A 15,425-nucleotide genomic window follows, 5' to 3' on the forward strand; every position below is an offset into this window, starting at 1 on the left:
CCTTAGATCTCAGCCTCCTGAATAGGAAGATTACAAGATGTGAGCCATGGCTTAATTCCATTTTTATTTTTATTTATTTATTTATTTTTTGCCAGTCATGGGGCCTGAACTCTGGGCCTGGGTGCTGTCCCTCAGCTCTTCAGCTCAAGGCTAGCGCTCTACCACTTGGCCACAGCTCCACTTCTGGCTATTTTTCTTTTTTGCTTATGTGGTACTGAGGAATCGAACCCAGGGTATCATGCATGCAAGGCAAGCACTCTACCACGGAGCCACCATCCCAGCCCTTAATTCCATTTTTAATCTCCAGACAACTCCATAATATTGTTATTATTAACATATACTATCTGATCCCAAATCTGGTTTTGGATACCAAATTCTTAGCAACAAGGAAGTAGTACTCCCTTTTGTTATATACACGTATTCTCGGACTTACACATCAAGTAAATCTCAAGAATATATGCATATATAGCCATTGTGTAGTCCATTTACGATGGTTTATAGTCAAGATTTCAGGTTGATATCCTATATTCAAGCCAGAGCTACCTGTCTTTCTCATTTTCTCAGGTCTGTAACATAGTGGCTGGACAACGCTGCATTAAGAAGCTGACAGACAACCAGACTTCAACTATGATAAAGGCTACAGCTAGGTCGGCACCAGACAGACAGGAGGAAATCAGTCGCCTGGTTAGTGGAGCTGTAGAGAAATGATTGTTTATTTACCCAGCCTGTAGGGGCCTTGAGAGTACTTTAATGCTGTACTCAAGGAGAACCCAGGTCTGAATGTGTTGCCTGTAACTTCATTGGGTTGTTCTTGCTTCTTGACCCTTTAGTTATTTTGCTTCTCTTTCCCCTCCTTTATAATTTCCTTCATTATCGACTTCTATTTCTTTTTATTCTCTACCTGTCCTCATCTTCACATTCCTTTTTAGTACTATTTCTTTGTAGTTTCAGCTTCTCCTTAGAACTTACTCCTCAAGAGGGTGATTGCCAGACTACTGCTTTCCTGAGATTTCCTTATTTTGCTCTGTAGATGAAGAATGCCAGCTACAATCTGGATCCCTATATCCAAGAATTTGGAATCAAAGTGAAGGATGACATGACGGAGGTGACAGGGCGAGTGCTGCCGGCGCCCATCTTGCAGTACGGCGGCCGGGTGAGCAGGGTCAGGGCCAGACAACATCTCTGGGGCCTATGGGGGTGGTTGGATTGTATAGCCAGGGGCTTTTGCTCCCTACCCACTTGGCTCTATTGAGGCTCACCTGGGCGCCCCCTCTGCCTATCCCCAGAACCGGGCCATTGCCACACCCAACCAAGGTGTCTGGGACATGCGTGGGAAACAGTTCTACAATGGTATTGAGATCAAAGTCTGGGCCATCGCCTGCTTCGCACCCCAAAAACAATGTCGAGAAGAGGTGCTCAAGTAAGGAGGGCTGGGTGTGGGCTTGGAAGTGTGGGAAAGACCTCAGAGCCACTGTTCTTGCCCACCCAGAGGTCAAGATTGATTTATAGTCTGCTCTTTTGTCTTGACTCAGTCTGCTTTGTCCATTCTGGTTCACACTGTTCCCTTTCTATCTCTAATAAAAGCCGTAAGGAGACTTTAGTAGTAGTAGTGATTATTATAATGTTTATACCAACATTGTACTTATGTACCTCACTTGTTTCTTTCTCTCTCTTTCTCTCTTTTTGTTTCGCTCAGGGAGTTTGAACTCAGGATTTGGGTGATGTCCCTGAGTTTTTTTTGCTCAAAGCTAACACTCTACCGTAACTTGAACGCAACTTTACTTTCTGGCGTTTTGGTGGTTAATTGGAGCTAACAGTCTCATGAACTTTCCTGCCTGGGTTGGCTTTTAACTACAACCCTCAGATCTCAGCCTCCTGAGTAGCTAGGATTATAGACATGAACCACTAGTGCTTGGCTGTTTCTCTTGTTTTGTGTTCATAGAGTAGGTAATGATATTCCCACTTTTGGGAGACTCAGGGTTAAAAAGGTTAAATAACTTGTCCAAAGTTTGCACATCAAGAACATATTAGAATCGATACCAAATCAGATCTCAGCTTCAAAATTTGTGTTTCTAATTGGGAACAACAACAAAAAGTAACTGTTTTAGCTGGTCCTCTAAGCTGTGCTTTATGAATAGAATTTGTTCACTCAGGTCCAAGTGGCCTGAATTGGGAGACCATAGTTGGAAGAGCATCATCATGTCTAAGGGGCTGGTAGTAGATAGCAGAAAAGAGGAAAATGATATTACCAGATGGCTTAAAGCTCAGTGGCAGAACACTTGCCTAACTTCTCTGAGAACCTAGGGTTCATCCATTTACTGCAAAATACAGGTTATGACAGGCTCTGTCATGGTGGCATGTACCCACAGTCCCAGCCACAAGTCTAAGACCACTGTGGGCAATGTAGTGAGGCCCTTCTCAAAAAAATAAAAAGAAAATTCTTACTTTATATCAGATGGTTTAACAAAACTGGCTGGAGGAATAATGGCTCTAGTGAGTGAAAAATAAGTGAAAAAAATGCACAGACATTTCCCTTTTTTATTGCAATATGTTAAAAAAATTCACAAAACACACTTATTAGAGTGTATGGTGTTGTGTCTCTAGCTGTAGAGTGGAATCACTGTATTCTGGGAATGCGTAAGTGTCAATGGAGCTGACCATTTTGGTGTGATGAAAATAATGGAGACATATGGCCCTTGTGGCTTCAGATAGCCTTGATGTCTGGGTAATCAGTTCTAGCAGCTCTTGAAGGATTCAGTGACAGTGGGCCCGGCCTCTCCTCTCCCTACCGACCTACCATATCCAAATATATAGCCACCACCATCACAAATTGTAGTTTATTTTCAAAAGATTTTTTCCCTCTTCTTCCTCCTCTTTCCTCTTCTTTTTCTACCTTTTCCTGTTTCTTTGCTCCTTCCTCTCTCTTTTTTCTTTCTTTCTTCCTTCCTTTCTCTCTCCCTCTCTCCTTCCCTTCTTTCCTTCCCTTCTTTCTTCCTTCCTTCCTCCCTCCCTCCCTCCTTCCCTCTTTCCTTCTCTCCCTTTCTCTCTCCCTCTCTGGCTCCATCCCCTCCTTCTCCTTTCTTTTTCCTTTTCCTTTTCCCTTTCCTTTCCCTCCTTCCATTCCTTCCTTTCTCTCTCTCTTTCTCTATTTCTCTCTCTTTCTTCATTCTTTCTTTCTTCATTTCTTTCTTTATTTCTCTCTCTCTCTTCCTCTCTTCTTCTCGTTCTCTCCTTCTCTCCCCTTTTCCTGTTCATTTCTTTGTTTTTGGTGCCAGTACTGAAGCTTGAACTCAGGGCCTGGGCATGCACTGTCCCTAAGCTTTGATTGCTCCAGACTAATACTCTACTGCTTGAGCCACAGCTCTTTCTGGATTTTTGGTGGTTAATTAGAGATAAGAGTCTCACTAGACTTTTTCCTTCCTAGGATGGCTTTGAATTGTGATCCTCAGGTCTCAGCTTCCTGAGTAGCTTGGATTACAAGCATGAGCCACCAGTGCCCAGCTCCTGTGTTCTTTAGGTTTTAGCTTAAATGAGGGTACTTATTCCTTAACTTGATCTGGTATTGAGGGTAAGCCCTTAGCAATATTGGATGACTCTGCCTTTTTGCTATAGCTATCTCTTTGGTAACCCTGATCTATGTCTGTGTTTCTCTCTTTTTTTCTTTATTGCTGTATTAGGATTTGAACTCAGGGCTCTGCACTTGCTAAACAGATCCTCTACTATTTGAACCATGCCCCAGCCTTCTGGTGTGCTTCTCTTACACTTGTGTCCTCCCCCACTTCTAATTCTTTTGGAAACTGTTTATCAGACTTGCACGGGGTTAATATTTTGGTCATCCTCTTCTCCCAGTGACTCTTAGATACAGGAGATAAAAATGAGACTTGAACAGTAGGTCAGTGATGATACCCAGTTTGATGTGTGATTTAGGGCTACAAATAAAGATTTCTGAGTATTTAACCATGACAGTAAATGAGAAGATTTTCCAGGAAGAATGTGTGTAGTAAGCAGAGGCTGAAAATAGAATTAAAAAAACAAAAAAAACTAGTACATACACAGAGCAAAGTCTCTTTATGTCTGTAGGAAGAGGGTATCCAAACAGAGAGAAAAGGCACTCATGGCACTGGAAGGAAAGAGAAGGCATCGTGGTTGCTGTGGAGTTGTAGAAATTTGGTATTTACATATGGATGAGAAAGTTTTTTCAACTCTCAAGAAAACAAAAGTTTTTATTTTTCTTACTAAAGAGACTCTATAGCTTTTAGAAGACAATTGCAAGAGATTTCCTACTCTAGACCTCTCAACACTTTTTGGTTACCAATACTGGATACAGTATTCTGAGTATAGTTGGGAGTCAAGAGGACATAGGGAATAACCCACTATTAATGGAATCTGTTAACACAGTCTGCTAAATGCATCAGCATTTTTGGTAGCTACACTACAGTTGTGTACAACACAAAGAAATGGAAGAAATAACTCTTATTCATGTGAAAGAATGATCAGGTTGTAGCTTTTTATTTTAATGTTTATTTTTAGAGAATGATAAATGCAGAGAACAATATTAAAAACACTCATTTTGTCAAACTTTTTTTTTCAAAAATACACATTATAAATAAATTTGATATTCATTTGTAACCTCCATCCTAGTCTCATTCCTCCTTTATTTTTATTTATTTATCTTCCTGTACCTGTCCTGGGGCTTAACTCAGTGTCTAGGTGCTGTCCCTGAGCTTTTTTGCTCAAGGCTAGCATTTTAATACTCAAGCCACAGCTCTACTTCTGGCTTTTTTGGTGGTTATTTGGAAGTCTCACAGACTTTCCTGCCCTGACTGGTTTCAAACTGATCCTTCAGCTCTCTGTCTTTCAAATGCTAGGATTAAATTGACATGAGCCACCAGAACCTGGCTTATTCCTCCCTTTTGATGCAGTCATTTGTGAAGCATTATTATAGCCTTCCTATCCAATTTATATATTTTAAAGACTATACATATATAAAGGATTTAAATTTATTTTTTTATTGTCGGTCGTGGGGCCTGAATTCTGGGCCTGGGCGCTGTCCCTCCAGTTCAAGGCTAGCGCTCTACCACTTGAGCTACAGCGCCACTTCCAGCTTTTTCTGCTTATGTGGTGCTGAGGAATCGAAGCTAGGGCCAGGCTTGCATGAAAGGCAAGCACTCTACCACGGAGCCACCTTCCCAGCCCAAGGATTTAAATTTTTATTTTATTTGTTTTGTCATTCATGGGGGTTGAGCTCTAGACCAGGACACTGTCCCTGAGTTTTTGCGCTCAAGGCTAGCCTCTACCACTTTCAGCCACAGTACCTCTTATGGTTTTCTGGTGGTTAATTGGAGCTAAGCATCTCATGGACTTCTCTGCTGGGACTGGCTTTGAACCTCAATCCTCAGATCTCAGCTTCTGAAAATTATAGACATGAGCCACCTGTGCCCAGCTGATTTAAAATTTTAGATGAAATTACAAATACTTTTCTTAGTAAAATTATTGGTATTTAAGTATTGTCTAAAAACATGTCTAAACATTCACTTCTGTTTTCAATTTTCTTTTTTTTTGTTGGCCATGGGGCTTGAACACTGGGCCTGGGCACTGTCCCTTAGCTCTTCAGTCAAGGCTAGCACTCTACCACTTGAGCCATAGCATCACTTCCAGTTTTCTGGTGGTTTATTGGAAATAAGAGTCTCACAGACTTTCTTGCCCAGGCTGGCAATCCTCAGATCTCAGCCACTAGCACCCAGCTTCCATTTTCTATTTGTATATTACTGTTTTTAATTATTTAGTTTTGTTTTTGTTTTCAGTACTAGGGACCAAACCCAGGGTCTTGTGCATGTTAGGCAAGTGTTCTGTCAATCAACACTTTTGAATAAATACAAGATTTTTACATATTTACTTATTTGCTATCCATTGTAATCCATCAGTGTATTATATAGTTTATATTTACTCTCCTACCTATATACCCTGTACCAAATTTCTTTTCCTTTCCCAGGGTAAAAGCCAGAGGAACAAAACTCATTTATGAATTGGCTCTTAGGCTTCAAAGCACCAGTTGGGGTATCTCCTGTGCTCCTAACACTTTGAAACGACCTTTATTTTGAGCACAAAGGCCTTGCACTTAGACACTGCTTATTTGTTTGGGTATTTAATGGATTCCAGGTCTGTATAGATCCCAATCAAGCAGGATAAGTAGGAGCCATGGGAACTCCCATAGGTCCCTCCTCTGAGCCCCCAACTTCCTTAGTGTTCTCTCTAGTTAAACACTTAGCAAGTTATATGTTGTACTAGTTGATTATGCTTTTTTGTTGTTGTTGTTGGTTGTGATGCTTGAATTCTGGGCTTAGGCACTGACCCTGAGCTCTTCAGTTCAAAGCAAGCACTCTACCACTTGAGCCATATCTCCACTTACAGTTTTCTGGTGGTTAATTTGAGATCAGAGTCTCATGGACTTTCCTGCCTGGGCTGGCTTTGAACCATGATCCTCCTAGCTCAGCCTCCTGAGTAGCTAGGATTACAGGTGTGAACTACCAACACCTGGCTTATAAATGTATTTTTTTTATTATTATATGCTTTTTTTTTTGTCAGTTGTGGGGCTTGAACTCTGGGCCTAGGCACTGTCCCTCAGCTCTTCCACTCAAAGCTAGCACTCTACCTCTTGAGCCACAGCGCCATTTCTGACTTTTTCTGCTTATGTGGTGCTGAGGAATCGAACCCAGGGCCTCATGCATGCAAGGCAAGCACTCTATCACTGAGCCACCTTCCCAACCCTTTATAAATGTATTTTTTAACACTAGCTCTAACTATATTTCATTTGTAATTATATTTCACTTGTGTCTCAAGTGAGACTTACTGCTTCCTGTCATGACCATGCTTGTGCTACAGGAACTTCACAGACCAGCTTCGGAAGATTTCCAAGGATGCAGGGATGCCCATCCAGGGTCAGCCTTGTTTCTGCAAATATGCACAGGGGGCAGACAGTGTGGAGCCCATGTTCCGGCATCTCAAGAACACCTACTCAGGGCTGCAGCTCATTATCGTCATCTTGCCTGGGAAGACGCCAGTGTATGGTACAGTTCTCTTGGAACAGTAATAATGATAGTAGCACTCTTCTAAGGCTAGTACCTTCCTGGGGACTTTTTACATGGAGGAGTCTAGAGAATTGTGGCTTTGGCCAGATATGTCTCTCAGTATCAGTATTCCTTTTATCCAAGAAGTACCATACTTTATGAATCATTGAGTCAGTCCATGGTTTGACTTACCTCCTCACACATCTTTCTACTAACATTCACTGGTATACTTTATGTACTGGGCTTTCTTCTAGGCTAAGATGACCAGATACCTATCCTCACGAGTGTGTTATTAGGATAGCCCAAACAGAATGTGTAGTGTTTCTGCTGTTTTTTTGTTGTAATGACCTGGACATTTTGAGATATTTCTCTCCTCTTTTTCTGTTTTTTATTTGTTTTTGGGTTTTGTGTGTATGTTTGTGTATGTATGTGTGTGTGTGTGTTTAACTGAATAGGCATCTGGCTCAGCATTCCATTTTTTCTATTTCTCCTCTTTTAAAGACATTACTGTTCCTTTTACCTTAGTTCAGCTCCTCTGTGCTTGTGTTCCTATCTAGTCCCTTTGAGACTTCATGCCTTTCAGTCTTCAAACAGTATAGCACGGTTCTACAAATTTGCTATTTCCTTTAACTTCCTATTGTTTTTCTTTGGATTTTGTTAATGAGTTCTCTATATTCTCTATGCTCCTATCCTCACCAGCTACTTACTCATTAGCTTCTTTCCTCCATCTTGACTACCTTTTTCCTCAGCCTCCTCTACAAAGGTCACTACTACCTTTATCACTTCTCCTATTCCTGTGATTTCTGCATTTTCTCCCTATTCCACTTTATTTTTTTGTCTTTACTATGACTGCCAAGTATTCTTCAGTTTTCTGTCCTCTGCTTTCTCTCTTACTTTTTCATCCTATTGTTTCTCATTCATTTCACTGATTTCAGCCATTATCTGTTGTTATAAGTTATAGTAGTAAAGTCATGATCCAGCTCTTGAATCTTAATTCTCATTAATCCCTTTAGCCTTTCTCTCTTCCATAATTTTAACTTTTCTTCTCAAGTCTTTGTTTCTTTCTTTTTTTCTTTTTTTGGTTGTGGGGCTTGAACTCTGGCCTGGGTGCTGTCATTGAGCTCTTCAGCTCAAGGTGATCGCTCTACCACTTGAGCCATAGTGCCACTTCCAGTTTTCTGGTGGTTAATTTGAGATAAGATTCTCATGGACTTTCCTGCCTGGGCTGGCTTTGAACTGCAATCCACAGATCTCAGCCTCCGGAGTAGCTAGGATTACAGGCATGAGCCACCAGTGCCCAGCTCTTTTCAAGTCTTGCATAAGAATGCCAGATAAGACTTTTGTAACAATTATACCTAAATAAATAATAACAATCACAAAAATCCTTCACTGATACCCATTCACTATTCCATCAGGAGTTTTCAGGGCCCTAATCTTACCTTAATCTTTCCAGCTTTATCTTACAGTGTTCATTTGCCACATATACTAGAAATGGAAAAAACACTGTTCTGAATTTCAGTACTGGTTGTAACTGACTTAGACAAATTATACTGTGAGTTTTTTTTTTTTTGCCTGGGCTGGCCTTGAACATTAGTGCTCCCTATTTTGGTCTCTTAAGTACCTGGAATTACATACATGATTCATTGTGCCCTATCATTATTGACTTTTTTAAAAAAATAAGCTTTTTATTAAATAATAAAACAAATAAACATCTTAAATGTTCAGTTCAGTGATTTTTTTTACATAGTGTCACAACAGCATAACTAACAAGTACTTAGCAGACTGTTAACCATCACTATCCCACACCTACACCATGGCAGCTATTTTTGATTTAAGGTGAATTGTATTGTATGTACTTTTGTTGCATCTGGCTTCTTTCAGTTAAGTTTCTGAGATTCGTCCATGTTGTATATAGTTACCGTTTATTATATATTTTCCATCATATAAATATAACACATTTTAGCTTTTTTTTTCTTTCTCCTTCAGAACTGGGGTTTGAACTCAGAGCCTCATGTTTGTTAGGCAAGTGCTGTACCACTTTAGCTGTGTTCCCAGCCCTGATGTATAGGTATTCTTTATAATACCTGTGCTGAATATGTATTGTTATTACATGTACCCTCTCTGCTCTGTGACTTGCCTCTTTCCTCCCTCTCTCCCTCCCTCCCTCCCTCCCGTTCTCCTTCCCTCCCTATCTCCTTCTCTTCTTGCCTGCCTGCCTGCTCTCCTTCCTTCCTTCCTCCCTAGCCATTTACCTAAATGATGTTGTTATTAGGATATCAAAAAAGCACTTCAAACTCAAAATGTCACATACACACTAGAAAATCTAGAAATTAAAAGTTATTCATGAAAGATATTTCCTTTTTGCATCTAGTCTCTAACTCAGTTCTTTACATATCTCTTGAGTCTACTTGTTTCTATCGCAACAACTCAACTTTTTCTTTTGGTGTTGAGGATTGAGTTCTAAACACAAGTACCTACCACTGAATTATATCCTTAACCCAATAACTCTTCCCAAATCTCTTCTGCAGATGAGTTTAGTGAACAAATTTTGTTCTTCCCTTGCTCTCCTTTTTTTAGTTGACATGGCCTTCCAATTTCTCAAATATATTTAGCAGATAACATTTATTTATTTATTTATTTAATTTGAGCCAATATGTAGCTCGGGCTGTCCTCAAACTCACTATGTGGTCCAGGTGGGCCTTGAACTCTTGAACCTCCTGCCTCAGCCTCCCCAGGTACTGCGATTATAGGCATGCGCCATCATATTTGGTCAAGAATACATTTTTATTTTTGCATGTTGTTCCACGGCCTGGAATGCTCTCTCAAACCCTTCTCCACATTTTAGTTCAGTCATTACTTGCTCAAAAATATCCTCCTGACTAGGTTATTATCTCCTATTACATGTTCTCAAAGCTCCATGTAGTTTTTTGTTGTAGCATTTATCAGTGTTGTAATTTCACAATTTTTAAAATTAGTCACTAGATGGTAAGCACTTTAAAAGTAGAAATCTTATGTGTTTCTAGTTGCCATTGTTTCCCCTGGTACTTCACAGACTGCCTGGCATTTACAAAGCATTTAGTAAATTTGTTGACTGCACTCATCATTTCTCTCCCTGTCATTAGCTGAGGTGAAACGTGTTGGAGATACACTCTTGGGAATGGCAACACAGTGTGTGCAGGTGAAGAACGTGGTCAAGACCTCACCTCAGACTTTGTCCAATCTCTGCCTCAAGATTAATGTGAAACTTGGTGGCATTAACAACATCCTAGTCCCACATCAGCGGTATGAACTCTGTTGTTCATTTACTCTTGTCATGGTATCCTGCTGGGGATTGATGAAGAGTCAGGACTCTGACCAAACAGATTAAATCAGACATATAAGAGGGAGAAGACCAAAGTGGGTATCAGATAGTGCCAAGCAGTGAAGATCTAGTTCCTCACCATTGTATTTTCTCTTTCTTGCTCAGCTCTGCTGTCTTTCAACAGCCAGTGATATTCCTGGGAGCGGATGTTACACACCCCCCAGCAGGGGATGGGAAAAAACCTTCTATCACAGCAGTGAGTAATTCTTTCTTTGTAGCCTAACCCTCAAGACTGCACATGACTTTCATGCCTTAACTCTGGCTTCATAAAATGTATTTGCAGCTCAGTGTTTGTATTACCTGTAAAGCTAATGCTGTGTGGTATTGGTTTGAGGAGAAAAGAGTAGTGAGAGTATAATCTGTGGCCAGAAACTTGGCCAAGTCTTCCATCACTTTTGTTCTACATTTATATTTTTCTCTTTTCACATATTGTACATATCTTCTCTGAAATCCTTAAAGAATTCCAACTTAGTTGTCAGGCTGTCCTTTCCTCTTCCCCCTTGATCGATCTAATAGATTAGACATTCTGTAGTTTTCTCCTCTTTTTTTGCTCCTTAGCCCATAGAGCTTCCAAATTGCTTGAATCCAGCCTTCCTTTATCTCTTGTTTCTACCCTCATTTTTTTTTTTTTAGATATTAGTATTGTCTTAGTGTAAGGGAAAGCAAAACACTTCAATATATTTACTCCAGTTTTCTTTCTTAGCCATCCCTCCTTGGGCCATGGGCACTGTCCCTTTCGAAAAGGACATTATTGGCATCAACTAACTACAAGAACACTTATCACTGGTCATAATTTCAGGGTAGCTTAGCATGTGATGGGAGGGGGTAAACTTGGCATAGGTGAGGTCATTGTTTACTTTTGTTGTTGTTGTTGTTGTTGTGTTTTTTGTCTGAAATTAGGACTCAAACTCAGTATCTGGTGCTTTCACTCATTGGCTAGTGCTCACCCAAGCCATGCCTCCAACCACTTATTTTCTCTCTCTCTCTCTTTTTCTCTTTCTCTCTCTCTCGAGATAGCATCACTATAGACCAGGCTGGCCTCAAATTCTTGCTTTTTCTGAAGTCTGAGTTATAGGCTTTTTCTAATGTCTGCCTCAAGATTAATGTCAACTTTGTGGCATTAATGCCACCTTATCTGGCCAGTGTTTGACTTAGTAGTATTATATCTTTAATTATATATTTAATTTAATTAATTTTATCATATCTTTAATATTATCTTTAATACCCCGAAGGGATAGGGTAGGCCTTGCACAAGGTAGTATATGTACTGCAAGGGCAGTGAAAGCAGATATTCCTGTGAGATTAAGTAAAACTTGCATTATGGTAGGATTAAAACTATGGATCCCAAGCCTCACTCCTTTAGTTACCATTTTCTTGCTAAGAAGTGTTTCTCCAAACCCACAGTCTGACTGAGAGGCTTTCTCTTGATTGTCAGGTGGTAGGCAGTATGGATGCCCACCCCAGCCGATACTGTGCAACTGTGAGGGTACAGCGACCTCGGCAGGAAATTATTGAAGACTTATCCTATATGGTGCGTGAGCTGCTCATCCAGTTCTACAAGTCCACACGCTTCAAGCCCACTCGCATCATATTCTACCGAGATGGGGTCCCTGAAGGCCAGCTCCCCCAGGTAGGTTCTACAGTAGGTAGAAAAAAATGTTCATGTTGAAGCTAGAAGACTAGTTACTTCTACCTTCTTTATTATTGGTATGGTATATCACTACTTAGGACATTTTGGTAAATGAGATAGGCTTGGGGTCAAGGATCACAGTTAATCTATAGATGTAACTGAAAGCCTTTAGTCTATTTACTAGTTGGTTTATGTTAAAAGCTATACCAATAGTTCTCAAATGGTAATAAACCTCAACCTCACCCAGAGGGCTTTGTGTACAAATATTGAATTTCCATTTCAAAAAGTCTAGGATGTAAGCTCTAGAATTGGTAAGTCTATCAAGTTCCTAGATAATGCTGATGGTCCAGGACCTCCAGTTTCAGAATAAACGCTGTCAACTTCCTTTTGTGATGCTCTTCCTGTCTGGTCTCATTGCTAAGCCTTCATATCCTGTTTAGACTAGTGTATGAACTACTCTTTTTTTTTTTTTTTTTTTTTTGGTCATGGGGCCTGAACTGTGGGCCTGGATGCTGTCCCTCAGCATTTCAGCTCAATGCTAGTGCTCTACCACTTCCAGCTTTTTCTTATGTAGTGCTGGAGAATCAAACCCAGTGCTTCATGCATGCAAGGCAAGCACTCTACCGCTGAGCTACCTTCCCAGCCCCTGAACTACCATTAAATACTATGTATTGGTCATGTTTTATGTGTTATGAACTGTGCTTAGCCCTTCATGTTCTATTTAGTGTTTATAGTTAATTGCTCTGGGAAATAGGTGACTGTTCTCATTTGGCCAATGAGAAAAGTAAGGCTGGGAAATGTTAATTTTTTTTGGGGGGGGGTCCAGTCTTGGGGTCTGAACTTTGCACCTGGGCGTTGTCCCTCAGCTCTTTAGCTCAAGGCTAGCGCTCTACCACTTGAGCCACAGCGCCACTTCTGGCTTTTTTCTTATGTGGTGCTGAGGAATCAAACCCAGGGCCTCATGCATGCAAGGCAAGCGCTCTACCACTGGGCTACCTTCCCAGCCCTGGAAATGTTAATTTTTTTATTATTATTATTTTTTTTTATCGATTGTGGGGTCTGAACTCTGGGCCTGGGCGCTGTCTCTCAGCTCTTCAGCTCAAGGCTAGCGCTCTACCACTTGAGCCACAGTGCCACTTCCGGCCTTTTCTGCTTATGTGGTGCTGAGGAATCAAACCCAGGGCTTCATGCATGCAAGACAAGCACTCTACCACTGAGCCACTTTCCCAGCCCGTTAAATGATTCTTCATTGTCACTCAGGCTAATGAGTGATAGAACTGAGATTCAGACACATGGTCTTATTCCCAGGTTCATGCTCTTAATCATGCTGTTTTTTTCTAAGTTATCCATATTTGCTAAAATGCCAGATAGATGTATTTTATCACTTCTTTTCAAAAATGTCTAGTTGCTTCACATTCCCTTGGGTTCAAATTTTACTGTTTAGGAAAACATTGTTACTAAGCCTTGCCAGGTTTTCTATACCTTTACTTAATTCCTTATCTTAGTTTTCATAGTAGATTTATGAGGCAGATATTGTTAATAACATTAATGGAGGAGGTAAAAGAATATCTAAAGGGATTTAATAATTTGAGGTTAATATAACATATGAAACTTGGTTTAGAAAAAGGAAGGAGTGACATTGTTCAAAAAGAAATTCTTAGCTGGGCACCAGTGGCTCACGCCTGTAATCTTAGCTACTCAGGAGGCTGAGATCTGAGGATCTCGGTTCAAAGCCAGCCTGGGCAGGAAAGTCTGTGAAACTGTTATCTCCAATAAACCACCAGAAAACCAGAAACGGCGCTGTAGCTCAAGTGGTAGAGCAAACGCCTTTAGCTGAAAAGCTGAGGGACAGCACTCAGGCCCAGAGTTCAAGCCCCAGGACCGACAAAAAAAAAAAGAAAGAAAGAAATTCTTTACCTGACTTATTGTAACTGTAACCCCTCTGTATGCCATCTTTATAATAACCGTTAATAAAATACAGGCATAGTATTTACTCAGGAGTCAGATCTGAAGATCTAGGTTCAAAGTTAGCCTGGGCAAGAAAGTCTGTGAGACATCTCCAATTAAGCACCAGAAAAGCCAGAAATAGAGCTGTGGTTCAAGTGTTAAAACACAGTCTTGGAGAAAAAGGCCCAAAGACAGTGCCTAGCCCTGAATTCAGGCCCTAGGACCGGCATATTAAAAGAAAAACTACTCGGTTTAAAGACTATTTTTAATTGATTTCAAATAATTTTTCAAATTTCCTACCATACAAGTTTGTTTTTGGCAGGAGAATGCTGCTGAGAATTGAAGTCTTTATGAATACTAAGCACATGCTCTATCCCTAACTGAGTACCCTGTCCCTGCCCTGCAGTTTTGTCTTTCTATATTTGATATTCATGGTGTCAGGTAACTGTTGCCTATGATTATTGGCCTATGGTAGCTTCCTTAGCTTATCTTTTTTGTATGTGTGTGTACTTAAACTCCTGGCCTGGATGCTCTCTCTGAGATTTTTTTGCTCAAGGCTAGCACTCTACCACTTGAGCCTCAGCTCCATATCCATCTTTTTGTGGTTAATTGGAGGTAAGAGTCTCACAGACTTTTCCTGCCCAGGTTGGCTTTGAACATTGATCTTCAGACTTCTCAGTAGCTAGGATAGCTACTCACTCTATAGGTGAGAGACACCAGTGCCTGGATTCCCATTATCTTCTTGATCTTTAAATTGACTTAACATTAGATATTGTGATTTTATTTTATTTCGTTAATTATTTTTTGTTGTTGTTGTTGGTTGTGGGGCCTGAACTCTGGGCCTGAATGCTGTCCCTCAGTTCTTCAGCTCAAGGCTAGTGCTCTACCACTTGAGCCACAGCGCTACTTCCTGCTTTTTTTGCTTATGTGGTTCTGAGGAATTGAACCCAGGGCCTCATGTATGCAAGGCAAGCACTCTACCCCTGAGCTACCTTCCCAGCCTGTAGACATTATGATTTTAGTAATTTTTTTTTTCTGTGAACTTTGGTGTGTTTGTGTGTGTGTTTTAATGTCGGTCATGGGCTTAAAACTCTGGGCCTGGGCACTGGCCCTGAGCTCCTCAGCCCCAAGGCAAGCACTCTACCACTTGAGTCACAGCGCCATTTCCAGTTTTCTGGTGGTTAATTGAAGAGTCTCACAGACTTTCTTGCCCAGGCTGGCTTTGAACCACAATGCTTAGATCTTAGCCTCCTGAGTAGCTAGGATTACAGGCGTGAGCCACTGGCGCCCAGCTGAACTTTGGTTTTATATCTTTATGTATTTATTTATTGTCAGTCATGGAGCCTGAACTCTGGGCCTGGATGCTGTCCCTCAGCTCTTCAGCTCAAGGTTAGCACTATACCACTTAAGCCATAGCGCC

General features: G+C 40.8%; 1 protein-coding gene across 1 annotated transcript in view; it reads left to right on the forward strand.

The window, feature by feature from the left end:
- Ago1 (argonaute RISC catalytic component 1) overlaps window positions 1-15,425 on the forward strand; it is a 42,680-nt gene that overhangs the window by 19,089 nt on the left and 8,166 nt on the right. The window contains exons 9-15 of the mRNA XM_013034053.1: window positions 565-684; window positions 1,031-1,153; window positions 1,287-1,420; window positions 6,883-7,067; window positions 10,190-10,349; window positions 10,534-10,624; window positions 11,864-12,058. Of these exons, the coding sequence (XP_012889507.1) occupies window positions 565-684; window positions 1,031-1,153; window positions 1,287-1,420; window positions 6,883-7,067; window positions 10,190-10,349; window positions 10,534-10,624; window positions 11,864-12,058 (1,008 nt within the window). The remainder of the gene's footprint in view (window positions 1-564; window positions 685-1,030; window positions 1,154-1,286; window positions 1,421-6,882; window positions 7,068-10,189; window positions 10,350-10,533; window positions 10,625-11,863; window positions 12,059-15,425) is intronic.

This window comes from Dipodomys ordii, unplaced genomic scaffold, assembly GCF_000151885.1.
Source record: "Dipodomys ordii isolate 6190 unplaced genomic scaffold, Dord_2.0 Scaffold181, whole genome shotgun sequence".
Taxonomy (NCBI): Eukaryota; Metazoa; Chordata; class Mammalia; order Rodentia; family Heteromyidae; genus Dipodomys; species Dipodomys ordii.